At 38.9% G+C, this 17,227-nt stretch overlaps 1 protein-coding gene across 2 annotated transcripts; it reads left to right on the top strand.

Annotated features, from left to right (window-relative positions):
- The first annotated feature begins 341 nt into the window (after nucleotides 1-341).
- THUMPD2 (THUMP domain containing 2) lies at nucleotides 342-13,960 on the top strand. Of its 2 annotated transcripts, none has more exons than XM_063302055.1 (10): nucleotides 342-550; nucleotides 2,465-2,597; nucleotides 3,428-3,837; nucleotides 4,978-5,055; nucleotides 6,346-6,398; nucleotides 7,432-7,519; nucleotides 8,494-8,565; nucleotides 9,648-9,762; nucleotides 11,253-11,370; nucleotides 13,377-13,960. In XM_063302055.1, the coding sequence occupies exons 1-10, from the start codon at nucleotides 416-418 to the stop codon at nucleotides 13,708-13,710; spliced, it is 1,536 nt and encodes a 511-aa protein (XP_063158125.1). In that variant the 5' UTR covers nucleotides 342-415; the 3' UTR covers nucleotides 13,711-13,960. The 2 variants fall into 2 exon arrangements, with proteins under 2 accessions (XP_063158125.1, XP_063158131.1); XM_063302061.1 differs by having other exon boundaries at nucleotides 435-550; nucleotides 2,469-2,597.
- The last annotated feature ends 3,267 nt before the right edge of the window (nucleotides 13,961-17,227 follow it).

The following is a 17,227-nucleotide window of genomic DNA, read 5'->3' as shown; positions in this document are numbered from 1 at the left end:
TGTTCCCCTTACATGTTAAGCTAAAAAGACCAGCCTAAGCTCACACTTCATCTCCCTCCTCCCCCGAATTTCTAGACTTGCCACGGGAATGGCCGCAGTTCGCCTTCAAGGTGGGGCTGCCACGCTATTGGAGTGAGTAGGGCTTACTGATTATAAAAAAGGTTTAGGTTTCGCACGGTAAAAGCGGGGAGATAGCAAAGCTAAACCTCTCAGGATACCCAAATGCAGTTTGCAGCCCTCCACTGGAGAGCGAAGATGGCCCAGCGCCAAAAGGACAAGGCGATCTGGGAAGTAGCGCTTCCGCCTGCAGGCGGCAAACTTCACAGTTGCGTCCCCTCCGCAGCCTGCGAGGAAAGCGGAGGAAGTGTCGCCGTAGCGGGGCTCCGTCGCTGGCTGTTCCCGCGACACGGCCGCAATGGCTGACGGAGGGAAGCGGGAGAGGCCGAATGAGGCTTGCCGCTGCAGCCGCGCCCGATATTTTTGCACGGCGGGACGCGGGATGGAGCCCTTTCTAGTTCAAGAGGTGCAGGCTCGGTTGGGCGCCACTCAGGTGAGCGGCTTCTCACTTCTTCGGTCGCGCCGGGCTCGTTCGATAAAATAACGGTAGTGAGAGCTCAGTTTCCTCGCCGCAACAACTAGATGGGGAGAACCGCCTTTATTACTTAAAAGGGCGATAGCGATCTCAGATTGAGGGGGAAGATTGGACCAGTTGCTCGTCATTATGGTCGCTATTTCGGAAGACCCGTTCCCCCATTTTGCCGTGTCCATGTTTATTCAAAAGTCCCACCGCGCAGTTTTGGTCTCGCAGTGTAATTCTTTATTCGCTTCACTCGACGCAACTACATTTGAACTCATCTACACTTCCCGTAGACTTGCATTACATCTTACTACGGCTCACTCCAGTCTGACCTTAGAAGTCCCATTCTTCATTGCACGTGACATTCACTTTGTGTTTACAATAACTTTGAGTCAGTGGTCCACATGATCAAAATCTGGGTGCTAAAATATGAGTTATTGAGCTTTTAATTAAATGGCAGGTGTCAGAAGGGAACTTAGATAATCCTTTGTATAGGCAGCCTGGAATACCTGGGTGTATTGTAGCTATTTAAAGGGCAAGTGGAATAAATGACAGCAAAACAAAGTGTTCTCTGTGCTGGTAAATTGGAACTTCTTGAATATTTCAGTGGGAGCCATTGCTGCTTGCAGGGATGAGGATTCTTCTCTTGCCCATGTAACAGTGTACATCTATGTGATTATTATAAATGCTGAACTTTTTTTGCCTGCACCCAAGAGATCATATCATCTTCATAGTGTAAAATCATCACTGCTTCTTGGTTTGTTGTCTTAGTCTTAAATGGAGATTAGAATAATCAGTGTTTTCTTATAAAATAGGAAAAACCATCTTTTAATTTCCCATGTTATGGGGCATACACAGGATGCTTGAAAAATAAGGACCCAATCTGTAGTGAGTGGTCATATAAAAACATGTTTTTGGGAAATCCAGTGATTTGCTGTGAGCCTGACTATATTTATTTGTTTGTTTCTTTAATTTCTATCCCGCCTTTATTATTTTTATAAATAACCAAGGCGGCAGACATACCTAATACTCTTTCTTCCTCCTATTTTCCCCACAACAACAACCCTGGGAGGTGAGTTGGGCTGAGAGAGAGTGACTGGCCCAAGGTCACCCAGCCGGCTTTCATGCCTAAGGCGGGACTAGAACTCACAGCCTCCTTACTCATTTTGTGAATGTGCAGTTCTGTGCATTTATATTCAGAACTAAGCTCCATTGTGTAATATTAGTTTTACTCGATAGAGAATCTTATACAGAATTTCAAAAAGTGCAGGGATTTCTTCTTCTTGAACATTCCATGATGTGAACCCTCATCTCATAGCAGGGCTGTTGCTTTGTTTTGTGCCAGCACACAATGTCAGAGAATTCAGCATGGTCATTACAAGTAACACCCATCATCACAGAGAAATGAATGTGCAACCTAATTAAATTCCATATTAAAATACAATTTACCTTTCCAAAATTGAAGCTTCTCAAGGCAAGGAACAACACTTTAAGAAAAGATACTTATAACATTGGTGATACAAGTATAACAATGCTACTCTTAATAAAATCAATAGTTGCTGCCAAATATTTAAAAAAGAATTATTAATTTATGTCAAGTAGATCTCTGTGCATTATCCTTTACTTAAATTTTAAATAGACAACATCAGACACTCCCATGTTATATTGTCCCTACCACTACTAAAGGGACATTGATCACCAGCTGCCTGTGGAAAGCATTCCAGAAGACAAATGGAATCAGGCAAAGACAAACACCAGTTTGCCTTTTTTCAAAGTACCCATTTCATTTTATACGCAATGTCAGCTGCTTGTATTAATTCATTAATAAGGATGATATAATTTTTAAAAAATCAACTCATTTATTATTGGTGTACATTCTCTTTCAAGGTAGAATACGTATCCGGAAAAGTTTTCTTCAGTACCCATGTTAAGTTGAGTATGTTGAAGAAACTAAAGTCAGCTGAAAGATTATTTTTGCTGCTGAAGAAATGTCCTCCGCTTTCCTTTTGTGGGAATAAAGGTAACAGTCTACTGTTATGTTCCTCCCTTTGTTAAAAGAATGCAGTTGGCTGCTTTGTTACCAAATTGCTTTTCAGGTATGAAGCTTGCTTATTGCTTTGCAGGCAAAATAACCATGTCTAGGCTTCATTTACCAAGTAGATGGTTATGAAATTCAAATCTTGCTTGGGATTCCTTGGGAGGAAGATATAGTACTATTTTGGATTTGTGAGCTCCAGTACAAAATCCACATCTTGGTACTGTAGATATTTTCTGAGGATTTTGAAAGCAGTTATCTGAAGTTTTGAAAAGAACAGAATGAAGACATTCTGTTTTCTTCTGAACAGATTAACACCAATTTCTTTCAACTTAAGCACCCACTAGTATTTTGGAATTGATAATTCTAATTCAGTGCGGACTTACTCCCATTTAATTTGCTCTGGATTATAGTTTGTTCGTTTATTAAATTTAGCCACCGCCCATCTCCCCCAAGGGGGGACTCTGGGCGGTTTACAACAAAGATAAAAATATTAAAATACTCTATACTATACTATAGTTTAAATTTGCTTGAAAGTTTTGTTACACAGGAGTTTTTTTATTTTAATTAGGAAGCAGACAGGCATCCCTGTGCTTTTTTCAGTTTTAGGTTAAGCTCTAGACATGCTGGTGAATTTACCAAGTCTGCACAGGAAGAAGTTGGCTTTTACATAACTAGAGGATTGAATATATGGAAATGTAGTATGGAAGTTGAAAGAAAATCTTTCGGTTTTTAGATGTTAAGTGATATGATAAAAAGTATGGACTCATGATTTAATATTAATGTTAGTAAAATAAATTGTGCTTTTATTTCAGGAAGAATAATCCAGGATGTTCAAAAACTTGTAAATGAGAATCCCAGGTGTTGGCTGGATACAGTTGCTCTCTGGAGAAGTCTTTATGGTCAGGAGGAAGAGCAACTCAGCTTATGTCAAGAATACCCAGATTCCAAAAAACAGAAGTTGGAAGAGGAAAAAAATATTGAAAATGAAAACCAAAAGACTCAAATAATATTAGAGACAGTCACTATTAACAATCAAGTAGAAGGCCAGCAAAAATGTGATACACCAAATGTTTGTAAAGACATTTTCTTGCCTCAGGGCAGACTTTTTCTAGAAAAGTCTCCTGAAATTATCCAAGACAACACTATTGCTTGCAACGCTTATTTTAGTTTCAGAGTATCATGTCGTTGTAGTGGAGTACTTGCAAAATTATTTACTGCACAGGTACGTAAAAAACTACTCATTTGAAAAATCAGGAGCTACTAAGTGAAAACTGAAGTGTAATATCTATGTAATATGTTGTATGTGTAATAGGTTGATGATAAAAACATATTTTATTTTGTAATGCAACCAAATTGTATGTAACTGCTTTAGTTGTAGTGCATACGTATATATGTAGTCCTCACTTGCTGACCACAATTGGGACTGGCAATGTCACCAAGCAACATGGTCATAGATTAAAACATATGGGACCACACCAACTTATGACATCAGTTCTGGCTGCAGTTGTTAAATGAATAACAGCTGTTAAGTGTGACATCACATCACCACGACTTCTGATTTCCTGCTAGTTTCCTCATTGACTTTACTTGTCGGAAGCCAGCTGTGAAACACGCAAATGACAAACATGACCACAGGATGCTGCAACTATTGTAAACGCACGCCAGTTACCAAGCACCTGAATCATGATCATGTGACCATGGGGACACTGCAGCGGATATAAATTTGAGGACCAGTCATAAATATCCTTGATAGTTGTACTTTCTGTCCAGATTATTCTGTAACTGTCAGAGAAGGAGATTTAATTTCTTCTTTACTGTATTCATAATTATATTTAGTGAATGGCAGCAACATTAGTGGAAAAAATAGCACTGCTTGAAGATGCCTGGAAGGGATTTGGACATTTTGTGTTCTGAATATCCTTAAAAGGAAAGCAGTTTTTACTGACTTCTATGCCATGTTTTGGAATTCCTCTTAATTTCCAAAAGGAGATGGAGGACAAATTAAATAGATACCCAAGTTAAATTTCAGTACTGTCATTTTGAAAGCTTACGTTTTCTTACCAACAATATATATATTGTAAAACAGAACTCTCTTGCTGGATGTAGCAGAGATCAGCAAAGAGCAGTTCTGTTCTTAGAACTTCTTAAAAAAACTGTTTCAAAACAGTATAGACTTTGAAATAAACTTAATTGAACTTGGATGGCTTCAGTAAACATGCATAAGGTGGGGTTGTAAAATATGTTTTGTGGCTTCTGTAATATTCAGCATAACTATTTTCTCTGCTTTTTCAAGTATAAGGATTCACATAGTATGCCACCTACCCAAATAATTCTCACAGCTGATTTGTGATTGCTTTTTCAGGAGTTGGGAAAAATAATTGGAATAGCTCTTATGAAGAATTTTGGATGGAAAGCAGATCTCAGAAATCCTGATTTAGAGGTAATGATCCAACTTAAATTGAATTGTTAGAAGCTTTGGGCTTTGCCTTCTTCAGATATCAAATAGTCCCTGAAATATACTGGAAGAGATTTTTATGTGGATTCTTGCTAATAAAAATAAAATGAAATCTTGTGTTACAGTTGTAGAATTGAGCTTCCTCATACTTCGAGTCTACAGGTTCTTGTGAAAACAACCAATATCCTATCTGTAGAGTTCCAGGTGGCTTAAGAGTCTGGGGTATTGTTTTGTTTCATTTTGAACAACATAAACATCATCTAGTTCAAGTGATTGAGAAGATATGCTGCCCTGTGTTCATAGAAGATGGCCATCCAGCTTTTTTTTTATTTATTTGTCTATCCAATTTTTATCACCGTCCATCTCCCCCCACAAGGAATTTCTTTAAAATTTACATTTTTCTGACGAAAAGAAAAGAAAGGATTATTCAATATTTCTTTAAAGCCGTATAAGGAAGAGGCAAGACAAAAATCAGAAGGGGGAGGAGTCCTAAACATAAAAACAGGTAAGGGAGTAGAGAAAATACATCATTGAGAAAAAGCATAAGGTGTGGACACTTCAGCAAATTTTAATATTAAACAGGAAAATTGGAGAAAGAGCAACAAAAATAAGAGTGCAAATCTATGAAGATGTTAGAAGAAATTTAAACTTACTAGATAGGAAAACCTTTGAAGGTAATCATGAGTGAAATCTGAAAAAAATTACATAAATCTAAAAATAGAGATAAAAGAGACAAAGTAAAACTAAATAGAACATTGTAGTAAGGGATAAAAGTAGAATTTGGAAAGTGGCAAACCTTAGAGATAAAATCTGGACAAAGCTTTTACGTTTCCTATTGGATCTACAATCTAATTCACTGAACTTACTTTCACTCTCCTGAATGAATATTCTGGTGGAGGGTGTGCTGCAAGGGCAGCAAGATGTAGCTTGTAGTTATCACTAGTAGAAAGTTTCTGTCGCTTACCACTCTTCAGACAAAATGGGCATCCAGTATTGAGTTGGGGTTTTGTACATTCTTTTCCTTAGATCTCTGTACCACTTGTGTTTGCACTGATGGAAAAGCAGAAGTTGTGATGTCAAATTTGTATTATGACTTGTACAGTATCCCTGTACTTAAGACATACATATTCGGTATAGATATAATACCTATATTCATTTAAGGATGAGATTGCTTTCTAGAATAAATAAATACATCCTTGCAAAGGTCACTGAGGTATCCTAGTACTTTTTCCAGTTGCAAGTGATTCTTTATTGTAAATTTTCATTCCTTTTCAGATCTTTGTGCATCTAAATGATGATTATTCTGTGATTGGGATCCCTCTTTTCAGGTAGATGGCATTATAACTCATTACTCCCCACTTCTCTATAAATATAGACTGTTCTAATAGAAAACATGCTCCTCCTAAAAATGGACTGGAATTACTTGTTCCTTATATTGTCGACTGAGGCCTTGCAATAAATTGATGAGAAATATTTAATTGCAATAATTAAAATGTTTAAAAATGGTAAAACTGTGGCATTCTATGTCACATAAAAGTATGAATAACTTGGAACATGACACTTGAACATTTGTACATTTATAGCTCCCTAAGGTATATGTTTTATTCATTGACATTTAAACATATAGATACCATATGTATAGTATGGTAGAGGTGTGGAGAATTGTGAACATGTGAACATAGTAATATAAAAGCAGTTGTTGTGAATGCTTGCTATTTTTATTTAGTATTATCAAAATGATAATTTTAAAATTATTTAGCATATCAAAATGAGGTCCTTGTGGGCTTTAATGAGAAAATTATGGCCAAATTCAATTTACTTTCCTCAAGTTGAATTTTTTTATTGAAATAGAATAAAAAAGCCCAGCTTCAGAGTGTCTTGGAAGGCTTGTATGTGACCAGTGGCTATTGTTTACCTGTCTGTTTTTTCCATTTGTTTATAAGGGTTTTCCCCCATGTGTATGTATAGTAACTATCTTGGTCAATCAAATTCTAACTATTTGGAATCTGAGGCAATTCCTACATATTTCTAGAGTTCAGGCTGTGAGTAAAATTGCTTGTGGAGCCAAAATAGAGGCAAAAGCAGTCTTGGGAGAATGTCAGAATTTGCAGAAATAATTTTAAAAAGAAGCCCCCCTCTAAAGGACTGTCCAAAACACTCCAAATAAAGATTGAGTGTGCTCATTATCCACATAGTGCTAAGGAAATTAGAGACATAGAATGTGGTATGCTGGGAGAGGGTGTGAAGGAAAGGAAACAAGCCCGAAGAGAAGCATGTCATTACTGACACATCTTGTTAGAATTCTATGCATGTATTGAATGCTGTTATTTTAATTTAACTAATTATGTTTATTATTTGCAGACTTCCCTTGGCAAGTCGAGTGTATATTAAAACTGCTGGGTTGCGATCTACTATTGCTTGGGCTATGACATCGCTCGCCGAAATCAAGGTAATGAGCAAAATAGCTGTTTTGGTTACTAAGCAACTATATGGGAAGTTTACATGAGCATTTGAAGCATTTAAAATAGGTGAGAGCTACATAGTTTGCAATAATATGTAAGGCTATAATCCTTATAACAATTTTCTTCAATTCAGTGGGATTTAATTTCTCCATATTTATTTATTTATTTATTTTTCAAATTTGTGCTACCGCCCATCTCCCCCCAGACAGGGACTCTGAGCAGTATGTAAAAAATGCATTAGCAGTTCAGATCAAATTAAGTTGTCTTAAAAGAGCCATTGCCTCTTGGTTTTAATCTCCATGGTGTATACAGGGATAATCATTACTATGGAGTTGCTGTAAGGATTATTGAGATGTATGAAAAGGAAGATAAATGTTCAGATGTGCTATATAGATGGAGAGAAGTATTAACTATCAAATATATTGTCAAATTCCTAACTTTATAAAATAAAACTTTTGCTTGCTTTATTTATAGTATATACTGTAGACTGTCATGTTCACTGTTTCCATGTGCACTGTACATCGTAACATTTCACATGCCATGGTGCTGACGCGCGTTTCTGTTTGGGAGGGAGCTGCTGCGAAACCTTGTGCCAAGCTCTGTATCTATGTTCATTTCAATGGAATGTGTTTGGGTTCTGTGCTCTGCTCAAGGACTTTTCCCGCGGACCATCAGAAGCCGTTAGGAGCACCTGGGATTGTGAGCTTGGGAAGATTCTACGGGGGGAGGGATCTCATTTGTACCGAGGGTTTTTAGTTTGCATTTGGCAAGCTTGTTTCATTCTCAGCTTTCTTTGTGATCCTGCATACTATTATTTAATAAATCAGATATCTTTGAATTCCTGCTCATGAGTCTGATGGTGTTCTAGAATAGGCAATCATTACATAGACTCTTTCAAACCAAGGAACAATTACCTGTGACTTACAGATGGTGTTAAGTTGGTTTCTCCCTCTCTTTTCAGGCTGGGGCATTTGTATTGGATCCTATGTGTGGTCTAGGTACAATCCTTTTGGAAGCTGCAACTGAATGGCCTGTAAGTTCTGTTCTATTGAAATACCATGTTTTGTCACATTGCATTGCAAGTCTTAGTGGCCATGTATCTGTTCAAAATTGTCTTCACAATTAAAAGCAATCTCTTAAATGGTTCTTAGAAATGTTATGGGATTTAGCTTAACATTCACTCAGGTACAAAATACCCCAGTAGTTCGTATTTATATAACTAATTGTGTTATAGAAAAACAAATATTCTATCAGCTATTGCTCTGTGTTCATAAATCTCCTAAAGAGATTCCAGGTTATCTTAATCATTAGCTTACCAGTTACCAGCAGACAAATTTAGAGTTTTTTTGAAGTAGAGTATCAAACTTTCTTGGAACTTACATCTCCTGAGGTCTTAGATATATGAGATTTATCTTTATTCTTTGAGGCAAAGAGTGTTTTCTGTTTTTTGTTCAAACACAAGCTTATTACAAATTTAAACAGTCTGAAAGGACATCAAAAGATTATAGTGATAAGTTAACAGATTTCTGCATGTGGGTTACAAAAATTGCTTACTAGATATATCTGGGACAGAAAGGATAAGCTTTTCTTTCAGGATAATTGGAATAGTTTATATTTAAGTTCCCTTTTATATTTTTACCAATCTAAATATCTAAAAATCCACAGATAGACATGGATAGATAACTTGAGTTAACATTATTTTCTTTCCCAAGTGTAAAATATTTGTGTCAAACTTTTTTATCAGTATATAATCATTTTGAGCTAGATTAATATGGGTAAAATCATTCTCCCAGATTCTGAGATCTTTCTCAGAAATACAGTGAATTAATGACTTTGACACCTTCCAATTTATGGTCCTTCCTATCCTGGTTTTATTGATATTATACCACCAAATGACAAGCAAACAAATGTAAGAAGCTTTCTGTCAAGTTTGTTATCACTCATTTGCTAAGAGCCTTTCTTTCATGCAGCCTGTGTGACAAAATTCTCTCTCCTTGGAGATTATGTGAATTTGATTCATAGTATTTTCTCCCAACTCACTTTTTCTGTCACTGACTGGCTATTTTAATAATATCTAAAATTTGTCCCTAATGTAAATGTTTGTTTCCTCTACAGAATGTGTATTATTTCGGGTCTGATATAAGTGATTCACAGTTACAAGGGGCTTACTCAAATATTAGAGGTGCAAGCCTGATAGATAAAATTGAGTTATTTAAATCTTCTGTGACAGGTAAATATCATACCTTGTGTAAATCAAAAGACATTTGATACATTTATTGCTTTGTTTTTTATTGGCTTGCAAACGTTTTCTTTATAGAACTAATTTAAGTAATAAACTCTCTTTTTCCCAGAATGGTTCTGTGCAGTTTACAGACTTGATTTAATATAAGTCTTTGGAATTAAGGTTGGAGACTGGTATTAGTGTTCTTTCAGATAATTAAAGAGGGTTTGAAATGGATAAATGGTGATCAAGATATGAGCACATCCTGTTTTTGCCTTGTTAACAACATCTCTTTGACTAGAGGCAACACTGGAATAGTATACAGTGCATGGGAGGTGAAGTGTTGCCCAAATTCACTTTATGAATTGTTATGTGTCTTCATTTTGCCCAGCTGTTATTAATGCTAATTGTGAAGATGTTAATTTGAAAAGAAGATAGTTTGGTTCCAGGAATGTTTCCTCTTACTCTGTTCTTGGAATTCTTGACAGTACTGATTGTTCTTCCCGTGAGATACTTCCAGCAGCAAAATGGGGAAATACTATATTTGTAGATTCCCACTGTAGCCCTATAGAAAGTTGGGGGACCCTGTGAGGCTGTATGCAAGGAGGAACTGGCAAAAATTGAGTCCCATGCAGGATACTGTTCCTGCCCCATCTATAAGTGGGAGTTGCCCTTCAATTAATAGAAGTCCAATTAGAATCCAGGACAATATTCCTTAATGTAAAATCCCTTCTTAATAAAACTCCATGTGTGGGCCAGCAAACTTAACTTTGGGGCTTTTGAAGGACCCATTGAAAGGAAATAGAATTGTGTAAATTTTCCATGTTTTCTTTTTACATTAAAAATACTAATGGTACCCAGACTAGGTACAGATTTTTAGGGGGTAATATAATTTTAATAATTATCAATCTGCTTTTCTGGATATGGATTTTCCTGAACTTGGTCTCAGTCGGTACCTTCAAGAAAATATTATATGAAGATACTTTATTTATATAGTTCCTTTAACTTCTATATTCATCAGCCTGCGCAATATATACAGTAAGCCGGATCATGAGCTAAAGGCTAAGTTCTCTGGTGCAGCCCACTTGGCCCTTGATCAAACCCTGCTGATGTGGTCTTGGAAGGAAGCATCTGGAATGGGCTACAATACATGGCCAAATTGGGCCTCATATGAACCAGGGATTCCTATTTTGCTGTTATTACTGTATTTTACTTAAAGCTTATCTATACCTCCCTTCACCAACCTTGTTTCTTCTAGCGTAATATCTTTTGTCTAGATTCGTTGTTTTACATTCCTGCCATATTATTGCAATTCTCCTAATAGCTGACAGTACATATTTGTAGTATTTTGGAATGGGCTGTTTCTTCCTGATTGGAATATTTTAGTTCCTTCTGAATTCAGAGGAGAGTAATGAATAAGAATGTAATTCCCAGGGGGATCTGTTAAGTTACAATTCTGTCTTAATTCAAGTGTTTTTAAGAGTGCTTTATTTCTTTAGGATTGCCTTTCCCCTCAGAAAGCATTGATGTCATTTTGACAGACATTCCATTTGGGAAGAAGTTCAAAATAACAGAAGACATGAAGTTCCTTCCCAGAGTTTTTCAAGAACTTGAAAGGTACATGAGTCAAATTACCTGGAATTCAAGAATTAATATTAGAGGGAGATCTGATTAATGATATTCAGGCAAATACGAATCATATAGTATGCTGAAGACCAGATAAAAACAATTTTACTTTATTGTAATTATATTAACTATGTCCTAATAAAAATAATAGTTTCAAATAGGGATGGAAAAATATGTTGCTGGTGGTTGCTAAAAAGCTCAGAAGGGCTAGATCTGATCAAATAGTATACAGTACTCCAGGGATGCTGGCAATGAATGCAAGGTCATAGGATACGTACTGAGAAATATATCCTAGAGCGAAAAAAGTGTTCCTGACAAAGCTAATTCAGCTGAGATGGGGAAAAGATGTTTTAAAAATATGTTTGTTACTTTCCCCAGGAGCTTGGACTACAGTCTTGAGCTCCCTGAGAACAGGACACTGTCATGATTATACATTCCTAAGAGTATTGCTGTGTTTAGAACAGATTCCAGATGGGTGATTCTTTCATTGTAAACTGTACCTGGGATTGCAATTGAATTTCTGCACTACAAAAAATACTGTATTTTATCTAAATGAATATCCTAATTTATTCCCTTCACACAAGTTCATATAGCTGTTATCAACAGGGCACTCTGAATGTTAGCAACATATTCACTGTAAACTTCTATGCCATTTTGTTGTTCTCAAAATCAAAAACTATTATTAAAGCACTTTGGATAGAATTTATAATTTTAAAAATGTATGTATTGATCAGGCTTATAAGCTACTTCAATTCTAACAAACTAAGCAGCACAAAATTCGTATCTGTAATGAGGATTAAACAGTCCATAAGAAGAGTACTTAACCATCAATCCTATTGGGGAATACGTTGGATTTATTTCTCTCGGTCTACAGTAGTCCTCACTTAATGACCCTAATTCAGACCGGCAACTCCACCACTAAGCAAAGTGGCCGCTAAGTAGGAAATCACATGACCTGGACTGCTTTCCAGCTGGAAAGAGACAAGACTACTCAGTTTCACACCTTTGGCTTTTGTTTGCCTCCTAACCACTCCCCTTGCCCTTTGGAACGCTTAAGTGCCTGCTTACTGTCTTGTACGTATTGAGAGCAATATCATTCCGTCAGCCCAGGGCTGGGAGCCACGGGCACGCTGCACCAACAGTTTACAGTGCTTTCTTGAAATCTCTTCCTCTCCAATCTCTCCGCTGTGCAAGGGGAGGGGGAAGGGTCAGGCAAAAGAGAGATTACTCGCTACAGAAATAGCTTGCTTTTTCTTCTCCCACCTTCCGCAGAACAAAGAGATTGGAGAGGAAGAGATTTCAAGAGAGTACTGTAAACTGTTTAGGTAATGCACCCACAGCTCCCAGCCCTGGGCTGCCGGTGCGATTGCATTGTTTTCAGTGTGTAGAACAGCAAACAGCTTCCTCTCCAATTCCTTCCTCTCCAATCTCTGCTCTGGGGGTGGGGGGGAGGCACAGGTCAGGCACAGGGTAATGTGTACTGACTGTTATGGTGATCACATGACTAAGGGATGCTGCAAAGGTGGTAAATGGTCATAAATTGGCCATAAAGTTGTTTTTTCAGCACTGTTGTAACTTCAGACAGTTGCTGAATAAGTGGTCAGTAAGCAAGGACTACTTGTAATGCAAATATCAACTTTTGCAATGCCAGATCCATCAAAAATTAGGGGGTTCTTGTATTGGGGTTGCAGTCGGCAGTCAAAGAGACCCTTGGTTACTGACATTTATATCAGCTGGATAATAATACAGTAATTAAGCATAATGAAATGCTGGCCTACATGGAAAAAAGCTGGAATTTTTATGAATAGTATGAATATTAAAAACCCATTTACCAAGGAGTTCACTGAGAGGCTTTCTCTTATCATATAGAAAAGTAGAGATGAAAGTAGAGACAGATTGCAAACTGCTAGTTACGCTGAAAGTTTCTTATAAGAATGATAAATATTATTGAAATTAAGCAAGATTATCTTAGTTAACTACTCTTTGTTGTTTTTCAGGGTGCTTTGTTTTGGAGGGACTGTTATACTATTACTTAATCAAGAACTGTATAAATGTATTTCTAACAGTAGTGCCCATGGTCCTCAGACTGAGAAGCACGTCTTTGCAGAATCTTCTACTGATTGCAGACAAAGTAATTTAATATCAGTTGAGCCAGATACCAAAAAAGAAAGTATTAGCTTTGGGACTGTTTCCCCCTCAACTCAAGATGCAAGGAAAGAACACCTCAGTTATGAAAAGACAGATCTTGGCTCTCTGGTGTTCATAGAATCCTTTGAAGTTAGCCTTGGCAAGACAAATGCATTCATATGCAAGTACAAGAAGGTAACTTGAAGGATCTGGAAGAAGGTAACATCAGGCAAGTATTTAAAAAACACTTAACATCTTGTGTTTCAAATCAGATGGACTCGGGGTAACTGAGCATTGATGAACTTGACAATCAGAATTTCATAGCTGCCATAGCACAAGATCCTAAAGAATTATATTAGGATCTGTAGCTGAAAACATTGGGCTAAATTTAGATTCTTGAGGTGAAAGAGGCATATGGTTACCCAGCCCTGATGGAAATAGAGATTAATGGTGGGATAGCACTGCAGTTGATACCAGTCTTGCATCACTTCCTGGCACTTAAATGTCACCATTTTGCAAGGTTAGGCAAGGATCATGTTTGGTGTGTTGTACACCAAGAGTCATTTTGATGGCAATGGAACAGAAACGCAGTCAGTCAATGTTATTGTACTATATTCTGCTTTCATGGGAATCATTGTGCAGGATAAAACTGGCCTTAGGGAAGATATTCTACAACTTCTGAAACAATTTTCCTGGATGCCAGTCTATTGCTGAGTGTTATTTGAGCATTGGTGATTGCTTTCCATAGTCTTAAGTAGCTTGTGTTATGGATCTGGGAGTGATAAAGACTCCCAACAAACAGAACTTTTTATATAAATTATTAGTAGACTGCACTATAAGCAGATTCTTGCCTGAAAATCGTAATGAATTCCACTTCAGCAATCTGAGCTTTGCAGTGTTTTTAGTATTCTTCCTTGAACTGTGTTGGAAGTCTCAGAAAATACAAAACTTCGAAAAACCACCTGAACCTAAAAGGATTAATTTTGCAACCATGCAGTTTTGCACACTGAAAACATTGGGGAGATAGATCATTTTTTAAACAAATCCACTATTTATCTACCAATAAAAGGTACATTTATTTGTATTGGGGAAGGAAGATAGAAGCAAAAAGAAAAAAAAATGTTTATTTGTTTGTTTGTTTATCAAGCTTCGCCACCACCCATCTCCCCCTGAGAGAGGGACTCTGGGCGGTTTACAATAAAGCTAAAAAATTAAAATATAATAAAACCTAAATACATAAAAATATATATACAAAATATAAACATAGAATAGAATCCAGATGGCAGATAAAAGTTCTAATTCAATTCATGTATATATGAGGACCACTTTAAGGCGCCAGCTATCCCCAAGAATACTCCCCTTCCCGCCCCAAGTGAGATGGCAGAGCCAGGTCTTTAACTTTTTCTGGAAGGTCAGGAGAGAGGGGGCTTGCCTCACTTCTGGGGGAAGAATGTTCCAAAGGGCAGAAGCCACTGCAGAGAAGGCCCACTTCCTGGACCCTGCCAAATGGCATTCTCTTATTGACGGGGTCCATAACGTGCTCTCTCTGCGTGACCGGGTGGGACAAGTCAATGTGATGGGGATGAGACGGTCCCTCAGGTAACCTGGACCTATGCCATGTGGGGCTTTAAAGGTCATAACCAACACCTTGAATTGGACCCGGAAGCAAACTGGTACCCAGTGCAGCTCTTGCAGCAAAGGTGTTACATGTGCCGATCTTGGGGCACCTAAATTTGCACAGTATCTTAGCTGTTCCTAGCACTGCACTCTTCTGGACAGAGAGCTCTGATGTTGTTCCTGGGATCTGTTGGAGCCACTCTCCCAGCTTGGGAGTCACAGCCCCAAGTGCCCCTACCACCACTGGGACCACCTTGGCCTTCACTTCCCACATCTTCTCTAGTTCCTCCCTCAGGCCCTGGTACTTCTTCAGCTTCTCATACTCCTTCCTGATGTTGCTGTCACTTGGCACCACTACATCTATCACCACCGCTGTCTTCTGGTCCTTGTTTACTACCACAATGTCTGGTTGATTGGCCAGTACCTGCCTGCCTGTCTGGATCTGGAAGTCCCACAGGATCTTAGCTCTGTCATTCTCCACAATCTTCTGTGGAATCTCCCATCTGGACTTGGGAGGGTCTAGCCCATACATTGTACAGATGTTCCTGTACTTGGTTGTGCTGTTCAGTGTATTCTATTCCTGCCTGAATCTTACACCCTGCCACTATGTTTTAGATTGTCTCTGAGGCCTCTCTGCACAGTCTGCACCTTGGGTCCTGCCTAGTGTGGTAGACCCCTGCTTCTGTAGATCTGGGGCTTAGTGCCTGTTCTTGTGCTGCTATGATCAGTCTTTCAGTCCAGCCACTGGTAGGATTTCCCAATGTCAGCCACCTCAGCTGTTGATGGTACATCCTGTGCAGAGTCTCGTCTTGCCATGGCGCTTCCTCTACTTGATCTTCCTTCCATGTCTGCTGCTGCCTCAGGCATTCTCTCAACAGCTCATCTTTAGGTGCCATCTTACTGATGTACTCCTGGATGCTCTGGGCAGTGGCTTTGACACTCAGCAGATCCCACCCGCCCTCCTCCTGGCTGGTGTACAGTCTCTGGATGTTGGACTTGGGGTGGAAGCCTCCGTACATTGTGAGGAGCTTCCGGGTCTTCACATCAGCAGCCTCCATGTCATCCTTTGGCCAGCTCACTATACCGGCAGGGTATCTGATGACTGGCAAGGCATACATGTTGATGGCGTGGATCTTGTTCTTCCCATTGAGCTGGCTCTTTAGGACCTGGCTTATCCTTTGGTGGTACTTGGATGTTGCTGTCTTCCTTGCCTCCTCATCACGGTTGCCGTGTGTGTGTGTGGGATACTAAGGTACTTGTAGGTGGTCTGTATGTCTGCTATGTGGCCTGCTGGTAATTCCACCCCATCAGTCTTAACTACCTTTCCTCTCTTTACTACCATCCAGCCACACTTCTCCAGTCTGAATGACATCCCAGTGTCCTCACTGTAGATCTGTGTCAGGTGGATCATTGAGTCAATTTCATGTTCACTCTTAGCATACAGCTTGATGTCATCCATGTAGAGGTGGCGGCTGATGGTAGTGCCGCCCTTGTATCCATATCCAGTCCTTGTGATTATCTGGCTGAGGGGGTTCAAGCCCATGCAGAACAGCAGCAGGGACAGTGCATCACCTTGGTATATGCCACACTTGGTGGCCACTTGTGCGAGCTGCCTTGAGTTGACTTCCAGTATTGTCTTCCACAGTCCCCTTGAGTTCTTGAGGAAGGTCCTGAGTGTCCTGTTAACTTTGTATAGTGCCAAGCATTCACAGGTCCATGTATGTGGCGTTGAGTCATAGGCTTTCCTGTAGTCAATCCAGGCTGTGCTCAGATTAGTCTGTTTAGACCTTGAGTCTCAGGCGACTCTTCTATCTATGAGCAACTGGTGTTTGGAGCCTCTGGTGTTCCCAATGCCCTTCTGAGCTGTGCTCATGTACTGGCCCATATGGTCCTGCAGCTTGGCGGCTATGATGCCTGATAGGACTTTCCATTTTGTGGGGAGGCAGATTACTGGCCGACGGTTGGGTGGTGTTGTTCCCTTGTTGGGGTCTTTCATGATCAGCACTGTCCTACCCTGTGTTAGCCAGTCTGGGTGGGAGCTTCTGCTAGCAGCTGATTCATCTGTGTTGCTAGGCATTCATGCACTGCTGTTAGTTTCTTTAGC

Source organism: Candoia aspera, chromosome 1, assembly GCF_035149785.1.
Source record: "Candoia aspera isolate rCanAsp1 chromosome 1, rCanAsp1.hap2, whole genome shotgun sequence".
Lineage (NCBI taxonomy): Eukaryota > Metazoa > Chordata > Lepidosauria > Squamata > Boidae > Candoia > Candoia aspera.
This window is presented reverse-complemented; position numbering and strand designations above follow the sequence as displayed.

Excerpts from the sequence above, each read along its gene's own strand:
- THUMPD2 (XM_063302055.1), top strand. The coding sequence starts at position 416 with ATGGCTGACGGAGGGAAGCGGGAGAGGCCGAATGAGGCTTGCCGCTGC. Across the intron at positions 9,763-11,252 it reads ATTTAAATCTTCTGTGACAG|GATTGCCTTTCCCCTCAGAA; the intron begins GTAAATATCATA and ends TTATTTCTTTAG. Across the intron at positions 11,371-13,376 it reads GTTTTTCAAGAACTTGAAAG|GGTGCTTTGTTTTGGAGGGA; the intron begins GTACATGAGTCA and ends GTTGTTTTTCAG.